The 21,312-nt window shown below is 42.9% G+C and overlaps 1 protein-coding gene across 5 annotated transcripts in view; it reads right to left on the reverse strand.

The window, feature by feature from the left end:
* Positions 1-1,134: 1,134 nt before the first annotated feature.
* Positions 1,135-21,312, reverse strand: part of LOC137326659 (galactocerebrosidase-like) — a 63,397-nt gene continuing 43,219 nt past the window's right edge. For 3 of the 5 annotated variants that reach the window (XM_067991958.1, XM_067991959.1, XM_067991962.1), the window contains 6 exons: positions 20,660-20,749; positions 18,555-18,696; positions 15,942-16,122; positions 11,498-11,661; positions 5,293-5,369; positions 1,135-4,217 (listed from right to left, as the gene is read on the reverse strand). In XM_067991958.1, coding sequence (XP_067848059.1) covers positions 4,074-4,217; positions 5,293-5,369; positions 11,498-11,661; positions 15,942-16,122; positions 18,555-18,696; positions 20,660-20,749 — 798 coding nt within the window. In that variant the 3' untranslated portion in view covers positions 1,135-4,073. Of the gene's footprint in view, positions 4,218-5,286; positions 5,370-10,524; positions 10,600-11,497; positions 11,662-15,941; positions 16,123-18,554; positions 18,697-20,659; positions 20,750-21,312 lie in introns of those variants that run through there. The other 2 variants (XM_067991961.1, XM_067991960.1) reach the window with 2 other exon arrangements.

A 21,312-nucleotide genomic window follows, 5' to 3' on the forward strand; every position in this document is an offset into this window, starting at 1 on the left:
AACTTCTGTTGTGGACTTCAGGTGAAAGCAAATGAAATTGATACAAATCCTAATGCTGCTGGGAACAGTGCTTTCAAATAATTATTCAATCTTGCATGCAAGAAGCTTGTATTTATAAAGCATTTTAATCAGATCTCAAAATATTTCACGTACAATGAATTACTTTAATGTAGAATAACTTACTTATCAGGCACAGCAAGGTCCCACAAATGCAATAAACTGAATAATCTGGTTTTCTTTCACTGCTGCTGGTTGAAGGAGAAATGTTGTCCATGACTCTCTGCTCTTCTTTAAACAGAATTTTTAATATCCACCAGAACAAGCAGACGGGCCCTCAGATTAATATCACTCTTGAAATATGGCACCTCCAACAATTAAGCAGTCCTTCAGTATTGCATGGGAGTGTCAGCCTAGAGTACGTGCTCAAGTCTTCTCGCTCTCATTTTCTTTTGAGATGTCAGGTGGTGGGTGGCAGGAAAAAGAGCCAAAGACTGCAGGCTGGCTTTGTAGTGGGGATTGTGGGAAAAATGTGGCCTTCAACAGCTCCTTTCCAACCCCCTCCTCTAAACACTTGTATTTTCCCTACCCCTCACTCTCATCACGTCCACAACTCATTTTCAATATTCATTCCACTTCTTACCAGCTCCTCAGTCCAATCACCACTCCTTCCTCTTTCCCTCTAAACTACCCGCTCCATCCCTTTATCCTCTCCTCCGCCTTGTCACTCACCTCACCCTTAATCGTCCACCCACTGTCCTCCCTTGCACTTGCTCCCTCGAGGACAGGTGGCAAGAAACCTCTTAATTCTCAACCAGTTTCCCTCTGCCCCTCGTACCCTACCTTCCCTCTAGGAGGCTGTTTGCTTTAAAAACTCAACTTTAAACATTTTTTTTAATAAAAGAATGAGGAAAGAAAGTACGTATTTGCCATTCCCTCCATCTCAAAAGGTTCTAGAAATTAGAATCTCAGGCCTGGAAATTCCTGATACACCAGTGTAAGTACAAGTAAAACTTCAACCTGTCCTTGCCCAAGTTAAGAGATGCCATCCCAAGTCATGGTGCTGGCTTGTTTGCAACCGACCCAAAGCTCACAACATTACAGCTCAGGACAAAAATATCAACTCCAAACCCAGGCTTTTGGGAGAAACTGAGTTCTCAAATAAAAACTTTAATGAAGGCATTAGAAGATACAAATGACAATTCAATTGATAAATGTAATCATGTTATTGTGAAATATGTAACTTTGTGAATTTTTTTTCATTTTCTGAAATTTCAGTTTCTGAGGAAAAAATGACAAAAGAAATTTCAGAAAGCATTTTGAAAATTGTGAAAACCCGGTGACCAGATTGTGCAATCTAGCCATTGAGTTGCACAGTGAAGTGTTTGCATAGTTGTTTTCCCAAGTGTGGTCATAGAAATTTCCAAATAAATACAACAAAAACGTAACAGGATGTCAAGTGGCACAGACAGAAAGTGCACACAGATATAAGATAGATATAGATTCAGACCCCAGAAATATGATTCTTCATCTCCTGTTAAATTTACAAAAATAGGTTAGTCATGTCCTTGTGCCATGTTTCACAAACTCTCTTTCCAAGTAAGGAATTTGTGTGGACTAATATATTGCCATGGGTTTTTAAATCATCCAATCCTGATATCAACTAAAACGTGTCCAATTATATTACTGCTATTTGTAACTCTTTTATTCTGGGTGCACCACAAACAGATGATGGAACATTTTGAAATATATTGATTAAATGCTAAATAACCTTGCTCTTTTAGTTAAACATTGATGTGAAATGATGTCTGTATTTCTTCCATTTTGCAACAGAGCCATAGATCATGAAGGAAAGTAGTCATCTACAATTACAATAAAAATACATTTTCCAAAAATCTCTAAAAAGGTATAATACACAAGATTTACTTTCCCTCCGCCCCCTCACCCCTTCTCTCTTTCACGCAACACACCATTCCCTTACTAAGAGAGGAATCAGACGGCCTGCTCCTAGGTCCCTCAGTAAGTAGTTTGCCACGGCATAGTGCAAAGGAGTGCAATATGAATTTGAATCACCAGCAATTATCTTCCAGCACAGCTTTTACTCAAGTGGCCAAAATGACAAGGACTTAGAAACCAGCATGCTGCAATCATAGGTACCTATCTATAATAAAACTAATGTCTTATAAAATCTGCTGAAAACTGGGATCTCTTAGGCCATTCTACATTAAAACAGAGGGGAATTTGTAAATATATTTCATGAAGGGCATTATTATTCAGATATAAATTGTAAGAGGCTGATTAATTCTGCTTATACTTTCTAGTATCCTCAGAATTAGGAGTAGTGGGAAGGATGCAGAATTACCTAAAGGATTGTTCAGACCCGGTGCTCTTGGGCATCTTGAGAGCTGACAGTGATTCTAAGCTCAGCTGTGGTCTCTCTCTCTCTCTCTCTCTCTCGAAAGAATGTACTAACTATTGCAAGGAGACTTTGTGGTTCAATATCTGAGTCTGCCCTGCCTGGATTCAACATCCTGGGGAAATTTAGGACAGCATTCTGGTGCGGGGCTCCAACCACCTCATCGGATTCCTCTGTTTACATACAAAGTCTGCCTACCGATTTTCCATTAGAAATGTTCACACCAGCAGTTTCAATGTTAAATAATGTTAAAAAGCATGACACAGGAAATCGGATTTGTGGACTGGAAGTGCGTGTCAAAAGCAAGATTCTTTTTTTGTTCTTGGTATATGGATGACAGTAGTATATTTATGCAAATATGCCAGTTGATTTCTTGTGGTGCTGCACACAGGGAGTTAAGTTCAAGTGTAATCTTCAGGTGAAGGAGGCTTAAAGAGTGGAGGATAATTGGGCCTGGGGTACAGATGTTATTCTGAACCAATACATTCTGTCCACATTTTTATATATTTCGATTAAAATTCCTATGTACACATTTAGAATGGAAACTGCCTATGTGAACTTGTCACACTTTAATTACACCCCATCAGCGGTTTAACTATCTCTGGTTGCAGGGGTCCTCCATGTGCCAAATGAAGTGAATGCTGGGCAAAGGGCTGTGTTTCCTGTCTTTTCAGAGACTGATTGGAGCTGGATGGGGGTTCCCATTCCCCAAAGGGCTGCACTGTGCTGTTTTGACAGTAGCCAGCATGCCATAAATCTACCTAGAATTTGCATGCTTTAAGGCTCACGGCATCGCAAAAATTCCCTTCCCTGATATTCAGCGAGTGCTGATTCCCAAGCAGAAGTCTTGCCCTGTGCTCACTCAGGCAACTTACATGAGTTGAACCCAGAGTCAGAGCCAGGTTCAGGTGAGGTCAAGTCTGACACTTGTGAAAAGCACACCACCTAACCTAAGCTGGGGCAGAGGAAGGAAAAATCATAGTCAAATTGTTTGGTGATGACAAGAACAGTACTTAGGTCTCCTACTCCCATAAAATGTTAGAAATGTTGGGCTATTGGGGTGTGCTTCAACCACAGACAATAAGATAAAAATGTGTTTGGAAGATCTCTCTCTTCATTGTGGAGTAAGTTGTGTTTGCGAAAAACAAAGTTGGAAATCCAGAAAAAGGCCTGATATGAAAAATAGGATTGAAAAAAAAAAATCACAAGGATTAAGATGCTACTGTGAGAAAGTGAATAAATGATTTAAGAATTCCACCCTACAAACTAGATTCCTGTAAAACCTGGAGATGGAGTACCATCCATTCACCCTGCTGTAGTTCATTCCTGGCATACACGAGCAGATATTTGCTCTACATATCTAACCACAAACCTCTGGTTGAAATGCAATGTTATAAGTTGGATTCCACATTTTGTAACACTTACCGAAGTATTGGAAGTAAAATATTACATTTACAATTTTTAATAGCAAGATGGATCGCAATGAAATATTTAAGCTTCCTCTTAGGTTAATTAAGTAACTGCCTCCAGTATTTAATTGTACAAGAGCAGAGAAACACACTTTGGGTGTTTTTCCATTCGTGGCACTTCAAGATTACGAATGCAGCAAACAATATTAAGGCAGTGTGCTTAAGATTTGTAGGAATGGATTTACTTATAGTTAACTAGCCTGTATATGAAAATTATCAAACTGAGCCAGTTCAAAGGTACGTGTTCCAATAGCTGCCCAGCCATTGCGTGGTTGCAGTACATTAACATTCTTCCACAGTGGGTAGCCATTCAATAGTCCATGTGCTAAATTGCCCTGAGAGAGAATGAAATTAAAAAGGTGAATGACTTCCTTAAAATAGTTTTATTCACAGTAAGTCAATATGGCTCTATATACCATTTCTGGTTCTTTATAAAGTATATTGCTAATAAATTTAAAATCAAAATTTATTAAAAATGAGTAAACTGGGAGCAGAATCCCTCAAAAACATTTACATTTTTATTTAATCTTAAAAAACATTATGATTTATTTCCTGTCAAAACAGCTCCAGATTTCTCAACTATTTGTGTCTCATTTTCAGTGAACTATTATGGCACAGCAGCAGAAAAGCTCAGCAAAAGTAAATGAACAAATAGCCACAGAATAAAAGAAAGTCTAGAACTGCTCAACTGCTTTGACCAGATAGGTACAAAGGAGGAAAAACAGGAGTGACAACTCATTTATAATTGGTTGCTAGGTTTCAATCAGCAATTGCTTGCTTGATCCTGAAGAAATATTTTTTGGATGTGCTACTAAGAGAAAATAAATCACATTAAAAAAACTCCATTCTATTTGACCCTCTCTCTTCCTCTCTATGTAATATGTGAACTACATGAGAAAATTATGCAAAAATCAACAAATTAAAGTGATATTGTGGGTGATAGCAACCATGCAAAGAGAGCAAAATCACAGGTGTTCCCTTAAAGATGATTAAACTTGGCTGCTTAGAAATATTTAAGCCTTAATGTACTACATTGTAAATGTAACTTTTGGTATTAGATTATAATCCCTTAGTTTAAAAGCAGAGCAACAATTACAGTGACGTCCGTGTTGAGAGAGAAATAAACTAACAATTTAAGGTTGCTTTATGAAGGTAAATCACCTCCGCAAAGATCAGAATGCCAAACATATGAGCCTCAGGTTACTAAGATTCTGCAAACATTGCAAGACAATTCTTCCATGTGATTGGAGAACTGAAAAATTAATCAGTATTCTGCTCATCAGCCAGCCATCAGAAATTCCTCCTTGTTTCATTTTCCTTTGAAAGACAGTTAAGATTTGGAGTTGAATATATGATATAGAACTCCATAAAGGGGCAAACTCTTTTTAAAAAAAACTATATCGCATTTACCTGAATGCTGAGAGTGAGGGTATGCCATTTTCCTGCACGTGTACCCGACTGACCTGAAGCCAACACAATCTTACCAGCTGCAAGATAAAAATCATTCATTAACTACTGAAAGCTTGCAGTGCTCTCTTTTTTTTTATTCGTTCACGGGATGTGGGCGTCGCTGGCAAGGCCGGCATTTATTGCCCATCCCTAATTGCCCTTGAGAAGGTGTTGGTGAGCCGCCTTCTTGAACCGCTGCAGTCCGTGTGGTGACGGTTCTCCCACAGTGCTGTTAGGAAGGGAGTTCCAGGATTTTGACCCAGCGACAATGAAGGAACGGCGATATATTTCCAAGTCGGGATGGTGTGTGACTTGGAGGGGAACGTGCAGGTGGTGTTGTTCCCATGCGCCTGCTGCCCTTGTCCTTCTAGGTGGTAGAGGTCGCGGGTTTGGGAGGTGCTGTCGAAGAAGCCTTGGCAAGTTGCTGCAGTGCATCCTGTGGATGGTGCACACTGCAGCCACAGTGCGCCGGTGGTGAAGGGAGTGAATGTTTAGGGTGGTGGATGGGGTGCCAATCAAGCGGGCTGCTTTATCTTGGATGGTGTCGAGCTTCTTGAGTGTTGTTGGAGCTGCACTCATCCAGGCAAGTGGAGAGTATTCCATCACACTCCTGACTTGTGCCTTGTAGATGGTGGAAAGACTTTGGGGAGTCAGGAGGTGAGTCACTCGCCGCAGAATACCCAGCCTCTGACCTGCTCGAGTAGCCACAGTATTTATATGGCTGGTCCAGTTAAGTTTCTGGTCAATGGTGACCCCCAGGATGTTGATGGTGGGGGATTCGGCGATGGTAATGCCGTTGAATGTCAAGGGGAGGTGGTTAGACTCTCTCTTGTTGGAGATGGTCATTGCCTGGCACTTATCTGGCGCGAATGTTACTTGCCACTTATGAGCCCAAGCCTGGATGTTGTCCAGGTCTTGCTGCATGCGGGCTCGGACTGCTTCATTATCTGAGGGGTTGCGAATGGAACTGAACACTGTGCAGTCATCAGCGAACATCCCCATTTCTGACCTTATGATGGAGGGAAGGTCATTGATGAAGCAGCTGAAGATGGTTGGGCCTAGGACACTGCCCTGAGGAACTCCTGCAGCAATGCCCTGGGGCTGAGATGCTTGGCCTCCAACAACCACTACCATCTTCCTTTGTGCTAGGTATGACTCCAGCCACTGGAGAGTTTTCCCCCTGATTCCCATTGACTTCAATTTTACGAGGGCTCCTTGATGCCACACTCGGTCAAATGCTGCCTTGATGTCAAGGGCAGTCACTCTCACCTCACCTCTGGAATTCAGCTCTTTTGTCCATGTTTGGACCAAGGCTGTAATGAGGTCTGGAGCCGAGTGGTCCTGGCGGAACCCAAACTGAGCATCGGTGAGCAGGTTATTGGTGAGTAAGTGCCGCTTGATAGCACTGTCGACGACACCTTCCATCACTTTGCTGATGATTGAGAGTACACTGATGGGGCGGTAATTGGCCGGATTGGATTTGTCCTGCTTTTTGTGGACAGGACATACCTGGGCAATTTTCCACATTGTCGGGTGGATGCCAGTGTTGTAGCTGTACTGGAACAGCTTGGCTAGAGGTGCAGCTAGTTCTGGAGCACAAGTCTTCAGCACTACAGCTGGGATGTTGTCGGGGCCCATAGCCTTTGCTGTATCCAGTGCACTCAGCCGTTTCTTGATATCACGTGGAGTGAATCGAATTGGCCGAAGACTGGCTTCCGTGATGGTGGGGATATCGGGAGGAGGCTGAGATGGATCATCCACTCGGCACTTCTGGCTGAAGATGGTTGCAAACGCTTCAGCCTTGTCTTTTGCACTCACGTGCTGGACTCCGCCATCATTGAGAATGGGGATGTTTGCAGAGCCTCCTCCTCCCGTTAATTGTTTAATTGTCCACCACCATTCACGACTGGATGTGGCAGGACTGCAGAGCTTTGATCTGATCCGTTGGTTGTGGAATCGCTTGAATTGCCAACTATCAGTTCCAAATCAGTCTCCAGACAGTTCTGAGACAAGCTTTTCTGAAAAAGTTTCTGGTTTACATTTTAATAAATATTGCTCACAGAAATGTGTCTCAGTATTTGGGGTGAAAATCCTTTGAATGAAAAGAGAAGAATGTCCATTTTCTCTTCACTAAAGGTCAGTAATTACAATCACATGTTTCAAAGTGGTTTCATTCCCATTATTTTTTTTTACTGGGTCACTGATAACGGAGGCAAAAAAAAAAGCAACTTTTTTTTGTTATAAAGGACATTCAATGCTTTATTGCCATTACCAGTCAAAATATGAATGTAAAAGTGGGACTAGGTTGCTTAGTAGGTTAGAAATATCCTTCCACCTCTGGGATCATGATTCAATCTAACTCGGATTGAGGAGTTAAATGCAAGTAATCTCAGACAGTTCAAGGTTTTTAAAATGTGTTGTGCAGTCTATTGAATTCACTTAATGGGTTGAATCCCTAGATAAACTCAATTATAAGCCACACTAATCGCTGGCACAGCAAATGGAAACATTAGACTGGTGTAAGTAGAAAGTGTTCCTCTAAAGTTGTGTGAAAACATAACACTCAGGTAGTGTAAACAGATTTTTATTCTGCTCAGAGCCTGTGCTATACCTGACCTGGGATTGCTTGCTGAGGACTTGCTGTAGGTAAAAAATATTACATAGAATTTATAGCTCAGAAACAGGCCATTCGACCCAACTGGTCTATGTTGGCGTTTATGCTCCACACGAGCCTCCTCCCACCTATCTTCATCTAACTGTATCAGCATATCCTTCTATTCCTTTCTCCCTCATGTGCTTATCCAGCTCCCTCCTAAATGTATCTATGCTACTCGCCTCAACTGCTCCTTGTGGTAGCGAGTTGCACGTTCTTACCACTCTTTTGGTAAAAAGTTTCTCCTGAATTCCCTATTGGTTTATTGGTGACTACCTTATATTTATGGCCACTAGTTTTGGGCTTCCCCACAAGTGGAAACATCTTCTCTACATCTTGTTTTTTTTTTAACAAAACAGGAGGACAGACAGATCATGGAAAGAAACAAGAAAACAGTCCCTTCTTTTCTAAGTGAACTTTATAGATGGATGCTAACAACATTTAAAAATGAGGAAAATCATACTGTCTTTCAAAAACTAGCAAGGTTGGCAAAACTGGATGAAACAGTTCCTATATGGAGTCCTATTAAAAACAACATTTGCAGGGTCACAAGGGGGCCTAAATTTAGAAGCATTAATGGAATCATAGTCAGTGCACTTGGAACTACAGGAGTGATTTTTCTCCTCAAGCTAGGTAATGTTCCTCAATGTCTCATCATTTGCTTTGACTGATGATGGCTGACACAGACAACCTATAAAGCGTTCAGGCTAGAATCTGTCGACTCCACATAGACACCAGGGCTAACTGACTCAGTCTCTCAGGTAATCATGATATCTCACAAACTGAGCCAAGTTCAATGCTCTTTTAAAGTTTCTTGGAAACAAGGGCTCCTTTAGTGATTTATAGGGCATGATTTTGACCCTGAGTCGGGAAGGGGGCAGGGGGGTGAAATTGCAGACAGGAAACCCGAAAGTACGTGTTTCCTGGATGCCCTTACAATTTTGATGTAAGGATGTCTTTTTTTTTGTCGGTTTGCCGTCCGACTGACCGGCCTGATTGACAGGCTGTTCTCAGTCGGACTGGAGAGCAGCCAGGGAGAGGACGTGTTCAGGTAAGTCTTCAGATAAGTCTTTGTTTGTATGGATTGGTGGGGGAGGGGGGGCATGGGTTGGCAGGGGGAGTCTGTCATGAGGGGAGGGATCGGAGGTCAGTCATGGGGGCGGTATTGGGGGTCATTGCGGGGGTCCGAATTAGCGGGTCGCTGCAGGTAGGCTCATTTGGCCTCGGGGAAGCACTCGGGCTCCTCCGGGCCCACAAGCTGTGCCTTTCTAGGCACTTACCTGTTAGTTTTGGGCCTTCTCGCCTCCTTTCACGTGGGTGTGAAGGAGAAGGCCCGGGAATCCCAGCCCTGCGGGGTTGAAATCGGAAACTGTAGAAAAACGGAGCCTCCTTGAAAGTTTTTAATCACCAAGCCACCTCCTGGGAGAGGTTTAGTCGCCCGCTTCTTGTCCCGCCCTGGTGAAAACCGGAAGTGGGTGGGTTGAGGTGGGTCTGAAATGGTTGCGATTTTGAATGCCTCACTGCCTCCAACCCACCCGTTATTCCCTTTTAAAATCGTGCCCATATAGTGTCCCAGCATTTTTGGGATCTGTCTCAATGTGCTGAGTGCCATTGTTCACACAACCAGGGAACCAGGAAGCATATCTAAGAAACGTCTGTCTTATGCATCAGTTTTGATGCTTTTAAGGAAGAACTTCCGCATGCAGCAAGACCTGGACAACATCCAGGCTTGGGCTGATAAGTGGCAAGTAGCATTCGCGCCAGTCAAGTACCAGGCAATGACCATCTTCAACAAGAGAGAGTCTAACCACCTCCCCTTGACATTCAATGGCATTACCATCGCCAAATTCCCCACCATCAGCATCCTGGGGGTCACCACTGACCAGAAGCTAAACAGGACCAGCCACATAAATACCTGTGGCTACAAGAGCAGATCAGAGGCTGGGTATTCAGTGGCGCGTGACTCACCTCCTGACTCCCCAAAGCCTTTCCACCATCTACAAGGCACAAGTCAAGAGTGTGATGGAATACCCACCACTTGCCTGGATGAGTGCAGTTCCAACAACACTCAAGAAACTCAACATCATCCAGGACAAAGCAGCCCACTTGATCAGCACCCCAACCACCACCTTAAACATCCAATCCCTCCACCACCGGCGCACCATGGCTGCAGTGTGCACCATCTACAAGATGCACTGCAGCAACTCACCAAGGCTTCTTTGACAGCACCTCCCAAACCTGCGACCTCTACCACCTAGAAGGACAGGGGCAGCTGGCGCATGGGAACACCACCACCTGCATGTTCCCCTTCAAGTCACACACCATCCGGACTTGAAAATATATCGCCGTTCCTTCATCGCGTTGGGTCAAAATCCTGGAACTCTCTACCTAACAGCACTGTGGGAGAACCTTCACCACATGGACTGCAGCGGTAAAAGAAGGCGGCTCACCACCACAAGAGCAATTAGGGATGGGTAATAAATGCTGGCCTTGCCAGCGATACCCACATCCCATGACTGTATAAAAAAAAAAGTACCTACTCTTCGTTTACATTGCTGAAGTAGTTGGTCAGGTGTTGGCCTGCTTAAGGTTTGCAACGACCATCAGATAATAATCTGTCAATAATAAAGAATGATAGGATTGTTGCTGTAGAATGGCTTTCGTGTTCCACACTCAATTTTCAATCTAATTCAAACCATTTATACTTAGATTTTATATAGAGACTCTAGACTCAGATGTCAAAAGCAAAATACTGCAGATGCTCAGTAGATTCGGATGTCATTGGTGTGAGCAAGATTGAATGATGTCATTCTTTCTTTCAAGATCATTTTCTAGCAGTTCAAGCATTCACATTGAGCCCTGGAATAAGTACAGATTATGGACCTGTCGCCAAAAAAGGCCTGGAGCAGAATGTAGATTCCCAGCTGCTATCATTAACTTTCATCAAAAAGACCTTAGGCTTTAGATTAAGGAAGTTTCAAAGTATATGAAAATTAAAAATGCATCTTGAAGCCAGAAAACAATGTTGACAGCTGTCTGAAAATACACTGCAAGAGGACTAAAAGTAAACAGAACAGAACCATGCAAATCTTAAAATACCGAAGAACCAGTTTACATCCAAAACATTAACCTACCATTTTTGCTTCAGAGCTAGACCTGCTTTGCATTGCTCGCATTTTCTGTTTTTGTTTTTTTAAAAAAAATCTGTTTTGGGGCTGCAGCTGATGATGGGAGAAAAACAGGACTAAGATTCCATGGATAAAAAAGGTCTTAAACATAATGGTGAACCGGGGGAAAAAAAATTACATCCTTTCACAGCTACTGCAGGAATCTCTTAAAAGGTCAGAGTACTGCTGTTCTCACCCTCTTGGATTACAGCCTACATTTATGGTTAGAGAGTGAATGAACAGGGAAGTGATTTTCTTAAAATGAGGTAGTGAAACATCTTTTTTTGAATGTAAATCTCAATTGTAACAGAAGTGTGAAGTTATAATGAAAAAAAAAACTACTTACGGAGGTCACTTGTAACCTTGTATTTCCCGTCTGCAAAGACCCAGTAGTACAAGCCCTCAGCATGTCGAACAGCTTCCCCTCCTTTGTTAACCCTTCCAGCAATAAACACACCTCCAGTGTTGGCTGTCTCAATAAGTACGTCACAAGTTATAGTCAGGTTTTTCCTAGAAAAACAAGATTTTAGTTAGCATCTGTCAACTAAAATAAACAAGGTCAATGATTAAATCAAAGCGCAGTTTTGTGGCAAAGACATGGATATCAGTTATGGTTGTATCAAGGGCACCAACTATTACTGTATGCTACAGATTGTTTCTCAAATACATGTTCCAATATTTTAAAAATCATCGCTAAAACTCTGGCATCACTTCAAAAATACATAGCTTTATATACAGCTACTTTTGCCTACATTTTAGTATATTCAACGCAAGTTGAGTCAGTGCTTTTAACAATGGCAATAAGCAGAACTCAACTGATTTTTTTTTTTAAGTATCAGGCCAAAAAACAAGTTCTACCTGCTGTGACAAAAACAAAGCTACTTTTATCTATGATGGATTATTTATTTGACTCTTTCTAGCTAATCACAGCAAATGCACGGATAAAATTGGTTACTACTCGTATTCTTTGCAGCCTGCAGAAATAGCATCAATGTGAGCTGAGGGTTGTTCCTTTGGACAACAGGGTCGTTTAATATGCTAATGTCCGTTGAGCGCCGAGCCATTAGTGTAATTTGCCCAGCAGCGTCCCTGATGGAAGGTTGGACAAATATTAATTTCCTGCAAGCATAAGTTTATGAAAGTCATTGAAACAGATCAGTGGGTCAATTCAATTACAAGCATTCTGCAGGGCCGTTAGTAAGTTTGTTTGACAGCAGTATTTGTGCGTGGAAAGGCAGTTTTCAATCCTGCGAATGGTTGACTACCTAAATACAGTTATGAGAAATAGTTTCATTTTGATCTATATTTTGGATGAATTACAGGCAGAGAGAAGTCAGTCAGAGGCTTTTCGGGATACAAATCTAATCAGATACATACCAATAAACCAAAGGGCAGTAACGACAGCATCTGTCAGATCCTTGAATCTTGCTACATTTAACTAGATATTGTACAGGTAAAGGCACACACTGGTTCATAAGGGACATGGGGCCCGAATTTAGCAGGCCTGCGGGTTCCCAGCGGGTGGTCCTCCGGGAGCGTGGTCAACACGCTCGGCGAAATTAGTGGGTTGCCCACGCGATCGTAGCAGGCAACCCACTAATAGGAATCAATTACCTGCTCCTCCGGGGTCCACGGCGCTGGCCTGTGCGTCGGTCGGGCTGCGCATGCGCAGTACGATCTGTCAGCTGGAGGCTCTCTAGTTAAAGGGGCAGTCCTCCACTGACAGATGCTGCAACCAATGGGACAAATTGCAGCATGGAGCAGCCCAGGGGGAAGGCTGCTCCCAGTTTAATGATGCCTCACCCCAGTTATCATCAGATGGGGTGAGGAGGAGGGGGAGGACACAGATCTTCCACCTGGCGGGCGGGAGGAAGCGGCCTGCCTCTGCCACCAAGAAGGCCTGGCTCGAGGTGGCAGAGGGGGTCACCTGCGCCACCAACATATCGCCCACCTGCATACAGTGCAGGAGGCGCTGCAATGACCGCAGTAGGTCAGCCGCAGTGAGAACACGAAGTCTTTCCCCTACACTCCGTCTGCCACAACACTGCCCCCACCCCACATCTCCTTCGGCACCGCCAACACTACTCTGTCACATCACCCTTCATACCCACTCACACCCCATCCTCATCTTACCTCCACCTACTCACCTCGCCAGTACTCACCCTGCCACTAACACGCAACCCACTCCTCATACAATCTCATTGCTCCATCCCATACTCACCCTCTCGTGCATCTCCCTCACGGCCAGCCTCACTCAACCTGCCACCACCTGTGTTGCAGCCACAGGGCATGCATCACATATGTGCAGTAGGCAGCGTAAGGCAAACGTCTCGTCAGCATGAAGGGGGTGCACAAGGGTGTCTGAGGGTTTGTCATGGGTGTTACCCATATTGAATTTCAGAGCAACAAACAGCACACATTATATTGACACCACCACTGCCATGTCTCCGCGAATCCTGTCCGTTGTGTCCAATAATGCCCGCTCCTGGGTATCACTATGAGGCACCCACCACTGATGCCACCCATCGTGTTACTGCAGAGTAGGTGCAGGTGTATTTGCAGGGCTCGTCCGCGCAGACGACTGAGAGACATCGGCGGTGTAGCCGGCTGCACCATGGAAGGATGCGGAGGAGAAGGTGTGGAGGGCAGTGGTGACTTTGCCAACGACAGGTAAGCAGTTGGTGCTGGGGCCAGCCAGGAGCAGCTCGGCATGAAAGAGGCTGCAGATCTCCACGACTACATGTCGAGCGAATCTGCGCCTCCCTGTGCACTGCTGCTCGGAGAGGTCCGGGGAGCTGCGCCTCGGTCTGTGGACCCTGTGGCGAGGGTAGTGCCCTCTGCGACGCGTCTCTCTCTGCGGTAGCCCTCCCTCCTGCTGTGCAGGTGGGCGTGCAACAACACCGTGTTGGGGGGATCCACGACCCTGCGGCGGACGGCGTGGACTGCGAGGCTGCTGGTGCTGGTCATGCTCTTCGTCCTCCGAGGGTCTCCACACACCACCCAACTGGCAGGTGTTGGTCTGAGGGGTTGTGCAGGGTAGGTGTGTGGTTCCTCGGACTGGGGCTGCGGTTTCGTGTCGGTCTGTCCTCTGGCTTGGCGGGGGGTGGTGGAGGGCAGGGGTTGCCCTATGTGACGCGGTGGCCTCCTGCGTGGGTGAGGGCTCTCCCCCGTGGAGCGCACCTTGGCACCTGCCACAGGCTGCTGGCTGCAACACGCCTGGTTGGAGGGAGACTGTTTCCCCCAGTGTGGGAAACTCACTGCCTTGAACCTAAAATCCCACACTTCCTCTTTTGACAGCTGCTTCAGCTCATTAACTGACCACAACGAGCAAGGTAAGTACTCTCAAGTGGAACCCCGCTGGCTTTAATTGCCTGCGGGATTCCCACCAGCGGGGCTTGCGCGCGCAGCCCCGCACGTCAGCGCGGTACCCGGAAGTGGCCGGGATTTCGTCGCGATCCGGTCACGTGACCGGAGATCGGGATTTTCGGGGCCACCCCGCTGGGAACCCGCCGGAAACACGCTCCTAAAATCGAGCCCATGGAGTCTGCTTACAAGAGAGGCCAGTGACACTGAACCCAAGGAAATAACTAGTGCAAAAACCCAAAAACATAACTGTTCAAATGTTTTAAAATTTTTCCCCAGTAATTAAATCCCAGGGTTCAAAATTGCCTCCCATTACAATGCATCACTGCAGTGTGCAAACCCTTAGGGAGAAAAACAGCAACAAAGGCACAAACTAGTTGTTCTTCTCTGCCCCACCCAATCCCAAAGTACTACTTGATCTGCATGCTGCCCAAATGCAACACCATAATATAGTGTTGTGTTTTCCTGCCCTTTTGGTACAATAGATATTCATGATGTGGAGATGCTGGTGATGGACTGGGGTGGACAAATGTAAGGAATTTACAACACCAGGTTACAGTCCAACAGTTTGGACTATAACCTGGTGTTGTAAGATTCCTTACAATAGATATTCAATTCAAGGAACTCAAATCTTTTTATCTGTCAAGTCTCTGACATTTAATTTACTGAATATATCCAGTGTACTGCAAGTAATAGTACCTAATTTTCATCTGCTAACACCACTGTAATTCAATGTTACTACAATCACTTAACCGAGGTCCATCTTACATATGGTATCATCAATTCACATAATATTCACGATAGGTCATCAGTGGTTATTTTGTAATCCATTGAAAAATGACAGTTGCCACTCACCACAAAGACTGAAAACTGTGTTACAGAAGTAAATCAACTTTAGTGTCAGTTGGAGCTGCTTGATTACTGGAATATAAATTCGCACCTACAGGTATTTTGAAATTAAGTTTTAACACTCCTGGGTACTCTTTCTTGCTCACTATTTCACCCCATTCTTTTTAAAGTACTTTCTTCCCCCCCCCCCATCTAATCTATGCTAATCCCTTTTTTCTTAGACAAACATTTCCTAAACTTTCTGGACTTAATTTGATCAAAAAATGGTTTATGACTAAAAGCTAGCTCTTAAGGCTATCTTTTAAAAACTAATTAAATGACAAAACTGTAAAGGTCAATATAGTGGCAGATGGTTGCTAGATGAGTAAATTCACAAGACCTCCATTGCAACAGGACAAGTCAACTCACCCAAGACATAGTGAGGCTTAAAAACTTTGTAGACTAACTTGAGTGCAATGAAAAGTTCAGGTGCAAATGAAATTTAATGAATTTACTAATCAGAAAGATTATGCATGCAAGGAAAGTTCTGTTTACATTCAGATGTTCAAATATTTGAATTAAAAAAAACTAAACCTTACCACTTGTAGTCACCAATAATACTAATTGTTTGGTCAGCATCACTTCCCCAAGTTATAGGTCGTTGTGTTACAACCTGACGCAGAGTAAACACATGATCACCAGGGTCTCTGAAGTTTATGAAGTATTCAAACACTCCAGTCTGGTCAGCAAAATTGGGTGCTTCACTGAATGGTGGATTCTCTGAATAACCGTCAATTTGAAAAAACAAGATTAAGTTTGTTTTTAAAATTCCATCCATATCAATATCCAGCATATCAAAACCATGCTAACTCCACACCAGTGGAAAAAAAGGATATTACAATTGTTTGAATGAAGAAGAAAAAAAGCACAGAAACACTGGCCTATGTTATCTATGATGTGGAGATGCCGGTGATGGACTGGGGTTGACAATTGTAAACAATTTTACAACACCAAGTTATAGTCCAGCAATTTTATTTTAAATTCACAAGCTTTCGGAGACTTCCTCCTTCCTCAGGTAAATGTTCAGGATCTCCTTGAAGCCTACGCATTTATACATATAGAACAATACATGGTGTTTACAGACTGCCCCTGCAACTGCCGGTTGCCAAGGCAATCACCGTGTTCAGACAGAGAGGTGTCACCTGCAGAACCCCCGAATACACATTCAACAAAAAAACAAACAGGAAAAAAAACAGAGAAGAAAAACAGAGAGAGGCAGAAACAGATACCACCATCACACGAGAGGACACCACCCACCAGGTGCATGGTTCATACTCCTGTGACTCGGCCAACGTTGTCTACCTCATACGTTGCAGGAAAGGATGCCCCAGAGCATGGTACATTGGCGAGACCGTGCAGACGCTGCGACAACGGATGAACGGACACCGCGCAACAATCGCCAAACAGGAGGGTTCCCTCCCAGTCGGGGAACACTTCAGCAGTCATGGACATTCATCCACCGACCTTCGGGTAAGCGTACTCCAAGGCGGCCTTCGAGACACACGACAACGCAAAATCGTCGAGCAGAAATTGATAGCCAAGTTCCGCACCCATGAGGACGGCCTCAACTGGGATCTTGGGTTCATGTCACGCTACACGTTACCCCACCAGCGAACAAATGTTATCTGTTTTTAATATAATGGGTCATTTGCTGGCTCTCTCTGCCTTCCGGATGTTTCTGCCTCTCTCTGTTTTTCTTCTCTGTTTTTTTTCCTGTTTGTTTTTTTGTTGAATGTGTATTCGGGGGTTCTGCAGGTGACACCTCTCTGTCTGAACACGGTGATTGCCTTGGCAACGGGCAGTTGCAGGGGCAGTCTGTAAACACCATGTATTGTTCTATATGTATAAATGCGTAGGCTTCAAGGAGATCCTGAACATTTACCTATGTTATCTAGCATTTGGTATAAGCTTACGACTTTGATCTTTTAAATAAATCAGACCACTAGTCAAACTTAAACCAATTTTGTTACATTTTTCACCATCACCAACTTGTCAACACCAATTTCTGTGGTAAGCCCAACCATATTCTGCGGCATGAAAAATTCTGCAGAGTGTATATCTGGGATTGGGGGTATCTCAATGTAACATTTTAAAATACAAAGAGTACAAAACAGTGCCTCTTATTTTTAAAAATAGCCATTTTAAACACAATTTACTGAGCTCGAGCTCAACCTCCAAGTTGCTCACACTTTGCTCAGTTGGATTGATAAAACCAGGCATTCATATTAATAGAATTACAGTGGGATAAACTGTTTGGAGGAGGAATAAATGTAATGGGGTAAAATTGTGTGATTTGGTTTCCATGATGCAGAGTCATGAAGCATAAGGTTACTGACTGTTAAAGATGCTTAAAAATACTAGTAGGCATCAGTTTTCTATTTGCAATATCTATTCAAATAAACTGTCTTAACTCACACATGTATGGGAATCTTTAACTGTAACTGAAACAGAAGTTTTATTAAAGAAAAACCTCCTGGAAATTAGTCCAAGATATCACAAGTACAACATAATTACAATCAATTGTTTGCTGTTGCAACTAGAAGTTTTACCTATTATAACAATTCAGTACTAAAGTTAAAATTTCACTATACATGTAAAACTGGATACAAACACTTTTGAACATTAACCCCAATGGAAATTAAATGTTTGAGTGCTGAATTCTAGAAGGTGATGGAAAAATAAAGGGTTTGATGGCCTATTAATCATGAACTTTTTAATAAGACATGTGAATCAGGTTACTGAGGCACATGTTGTACTAGATTTAGTATTTAGCAGTCTTGCAAAATTCATTTGATGTAGGTGAACACTCAGATTCTGGTGATCAATGAATTGTTCAAAAACTAAAATTAATTAGGCTGGAGACTTTGGCAGAGAGGTCCAATGCCAGGAACAAAGAATCTTTAGCTGGGGTAAAAACAAGTGCTCACGATTGTACAGGTCCTGCAACTTTATGTGAAGTGTATGAAGAATGACATTTTCATGTGTGTTTGGTATCAGGTTTCCTCAGAAACTACCAAACTATGTCTTACTCCTAAAGTGTGCGGAGTACAAAATACTTTAATGTGGCGGTACTTGTATTTATCTTACTATATCTAATTTGGATACACACAACAAATTATGGTGGTTTAAAATCTTTTTAAACGCTCACTTACCAACATTAAAATCATCCTCATACTCTTTGGGAAATGACCGAGAGGCAGGGGGTTCAGGAAAGCTGCCTCGATTTCCTGCAATGGTGGTTATAGTGTATATTTCATCCACCTCCAAATGTAGTGAAAATGATCCATTGTCTAGCTGTGGAATTACAACAATCAGTTTTAAATCAAGAATTCCCCAAATTTCCATTAAGTCTCAAAAAAGCAGGTTTTTGGGGCTTAACTTCACACATATCCCCATGTGTGTTCTCCTATCTTCGGGAAGGTGGACTGCTGAACACTCTAGCGAAATTAGATCCAATGTAAACCAGCAAGTTGTATTTTAAAAAACATATGAATGAACAGAATAAAGCTTACAATGAATTTTGATCCATTTCATAATGTTCCTCGTAACAGAAAATAACAAAGCGTGCCACACTGTTCGCGGGATAAATTCACTTCACTGACTAGGAAATCTCTGAAATTACTTGGTGCTAATCTTAAGGAAAGCGCTCTCACTGTATTTGTCTTCCACATCAGATTTCTGCAGACTGATCTCTGGCCCAACTAGACAAGAAGCGAAAGGTTTGACCTCTAATCCTTGTCCCGCTCTCCGACCCAGGCACTGGCCAGACAAGCTGCCAATTAAGCCCACTAACACTTTCCAGGTGTGGGCTACTAGCAGCTGCCCATCATTGGGCTCACATGAAAGAAACTATTCCAATATAATGTGTAAATGTCTATTGAAATGCCTTAACGGAAGTTTTTCAGCTGACATGGTATGAGCGAAACACCAACTGGACAGTAGTTTTGGCTGGATCAAATTGGTATTCCCACAAACTGTGCATTCTGTGGATTTAATCCTTTATGAGTCCAGGGACGGGGGACCTCAGTTACATGGAGAAAGCAGAGAAGTTAGGATTGATCTCCTTGGAGCAGAGAAGATTAAGCGGAGAATTAAGAATTGTGCAATGTTATGATGGGTTTTGATAGAGTAAGTAAGGAGAATCTGTTTCTACTGGTGGGTGGTTGGTAACCAGAGGACACAGATAATTAAGATAAGATAATTAGCAAAAGAACCAGAGGGAGATGAGGACAATTTTTTTATATAACAAGATGCTATGATCTGGAATGCACTGCCTGAAAAGATAGTGGAAGCAGATTCATTAGTAACTTTCAAAAGGTATTTGGAGATGTACTTGAAAAGGAAACATTTGCAGGGCTATGGGGAAAGACCAGGGGAGTGGGACTAATTGGATAGCTCTTCCAAAGAGTTGGCACAGGTACGATGGGCCACATGGCCTACTTCTGTGCTGTAAGATTCTATAAAATTTAACTTAATAGCAACAGCTTAATATAATTTGCCCAATATTCTTCCTAGGTCAAGTAGTCAGAAATCATGAAATGTGATGAATGCAAGAGCACATTTGATGAATTTTTAAAAAATATTTGTTCTTAGGATGTGGGTGACATTGTCAAGGCAGCATTTATTGTCCATCCCTAATTGTTTTCAGGGCATTAGGAGCCAACCATGTCGTTATGGGACTAGAGTCATAAGCAGGCCAGACTGGGCAGAAGTGGCAGGTTCCCATTGTGGTCATTTTTTCTGGTGTCAGCCTGCAAAGTATATTTTACTGAATTCAATTTCACAACTTGCCATGGTGAGATTTGAACTCATGGGTTGCTGGTCCAGTATCGTAACCACTAGGCTACCACACAGGGGCACAGAGGTGACTTTCATTTCAAACAAACCTGAAACAATAATGACAGTCAGAAGCCAATTCAAGCTATTCTTTGCACAACTTCTAACGGGTTACAGAATAGTACCGGGTGGAGGTGGTCCGGCCGTTGATGGTCTGGCCGTTGGTCAGCTAATAGGGAAAGGAGTGATATAGAAAGAAGGCAACAGTTGTAATTTTGATAGCTTGAGTAATTTAATTCTTGAGAAACACTGACAGATTCAAGTGTGCAGAGGGCTATATGTTACGATGAAATGGGTCAAATTCGCCTTGTAGTTCTTATGTTGTGCACTCCTAATCTCTCCAGTATAAAAGATCATATTGCAAGATCAGAATTTAAAAGTCTATTCTTAACTGTGTAAGAATAGCAAACACATGAATTACCTTGATTTCAGGTAGCTGGGTAAAAAACTTTGATGAGTTCTTGAAGAAGTCAAATTTTGAGTGCCATATTTGCAAAGTTTTAATTTGATTCTGAAGAAAGAGTTGCAAACATTGTTTAAATATAAATAAAGATTAATAACCTCACACGGAAACACCACAGATTTCCTTTTTTTGGTGGGAGGGGGAAAGAAGGCATATGTTACTCCTATGAATACAGACTCTCTCATAAAGGTGCTACCACAAGCCTGACAAAACTATCTTAAACAGGTGTTCCAATGCAAGTAGGTATTTACAAGAGGCAAATTATTTCTTTTGAGACTTCAAAAAAAAATGCTAGGGACACAACTGATGCAACTTAAATGATGTGCAGCTCCAGCTAGCAAAATCTTCCTGCAGGGGTCAAAATTGCTCTGCGATGCATTGACGTTTAACCAATCAAAAATCATTCTGCCCTACGTCCCAGTCCAATGCTGCTGCCCTTGGTTTTGTTTCTCTGTGACATGCAAACATTAATGCAGGTGGTTTTCCCTCTGAAAAGGAAGCTCAGAAACATCTGTCTAACTTTCCTGAACTAGTGTGCCTGTATAATCAAGCGAATCATATTGGAGATATAGTTCATCCTAGGCATAATGTTCCGAGAGTGTTCAACTTGC

Source organism: Heptranchias perlo, chromosome 10 (genome assembly GCF_035084215.1).
Source record: "Heptranchias perlo isolate sHepPer1 chromosome 10, sHepPer1.hap1, whole genome shotgun sequence".
NCBI lineage: Eukaryota > Metazoa > Chordata > Chondrichthyes > Hexanchiformes > Hexanchidae > Heptranchias > Heptranchias perlo.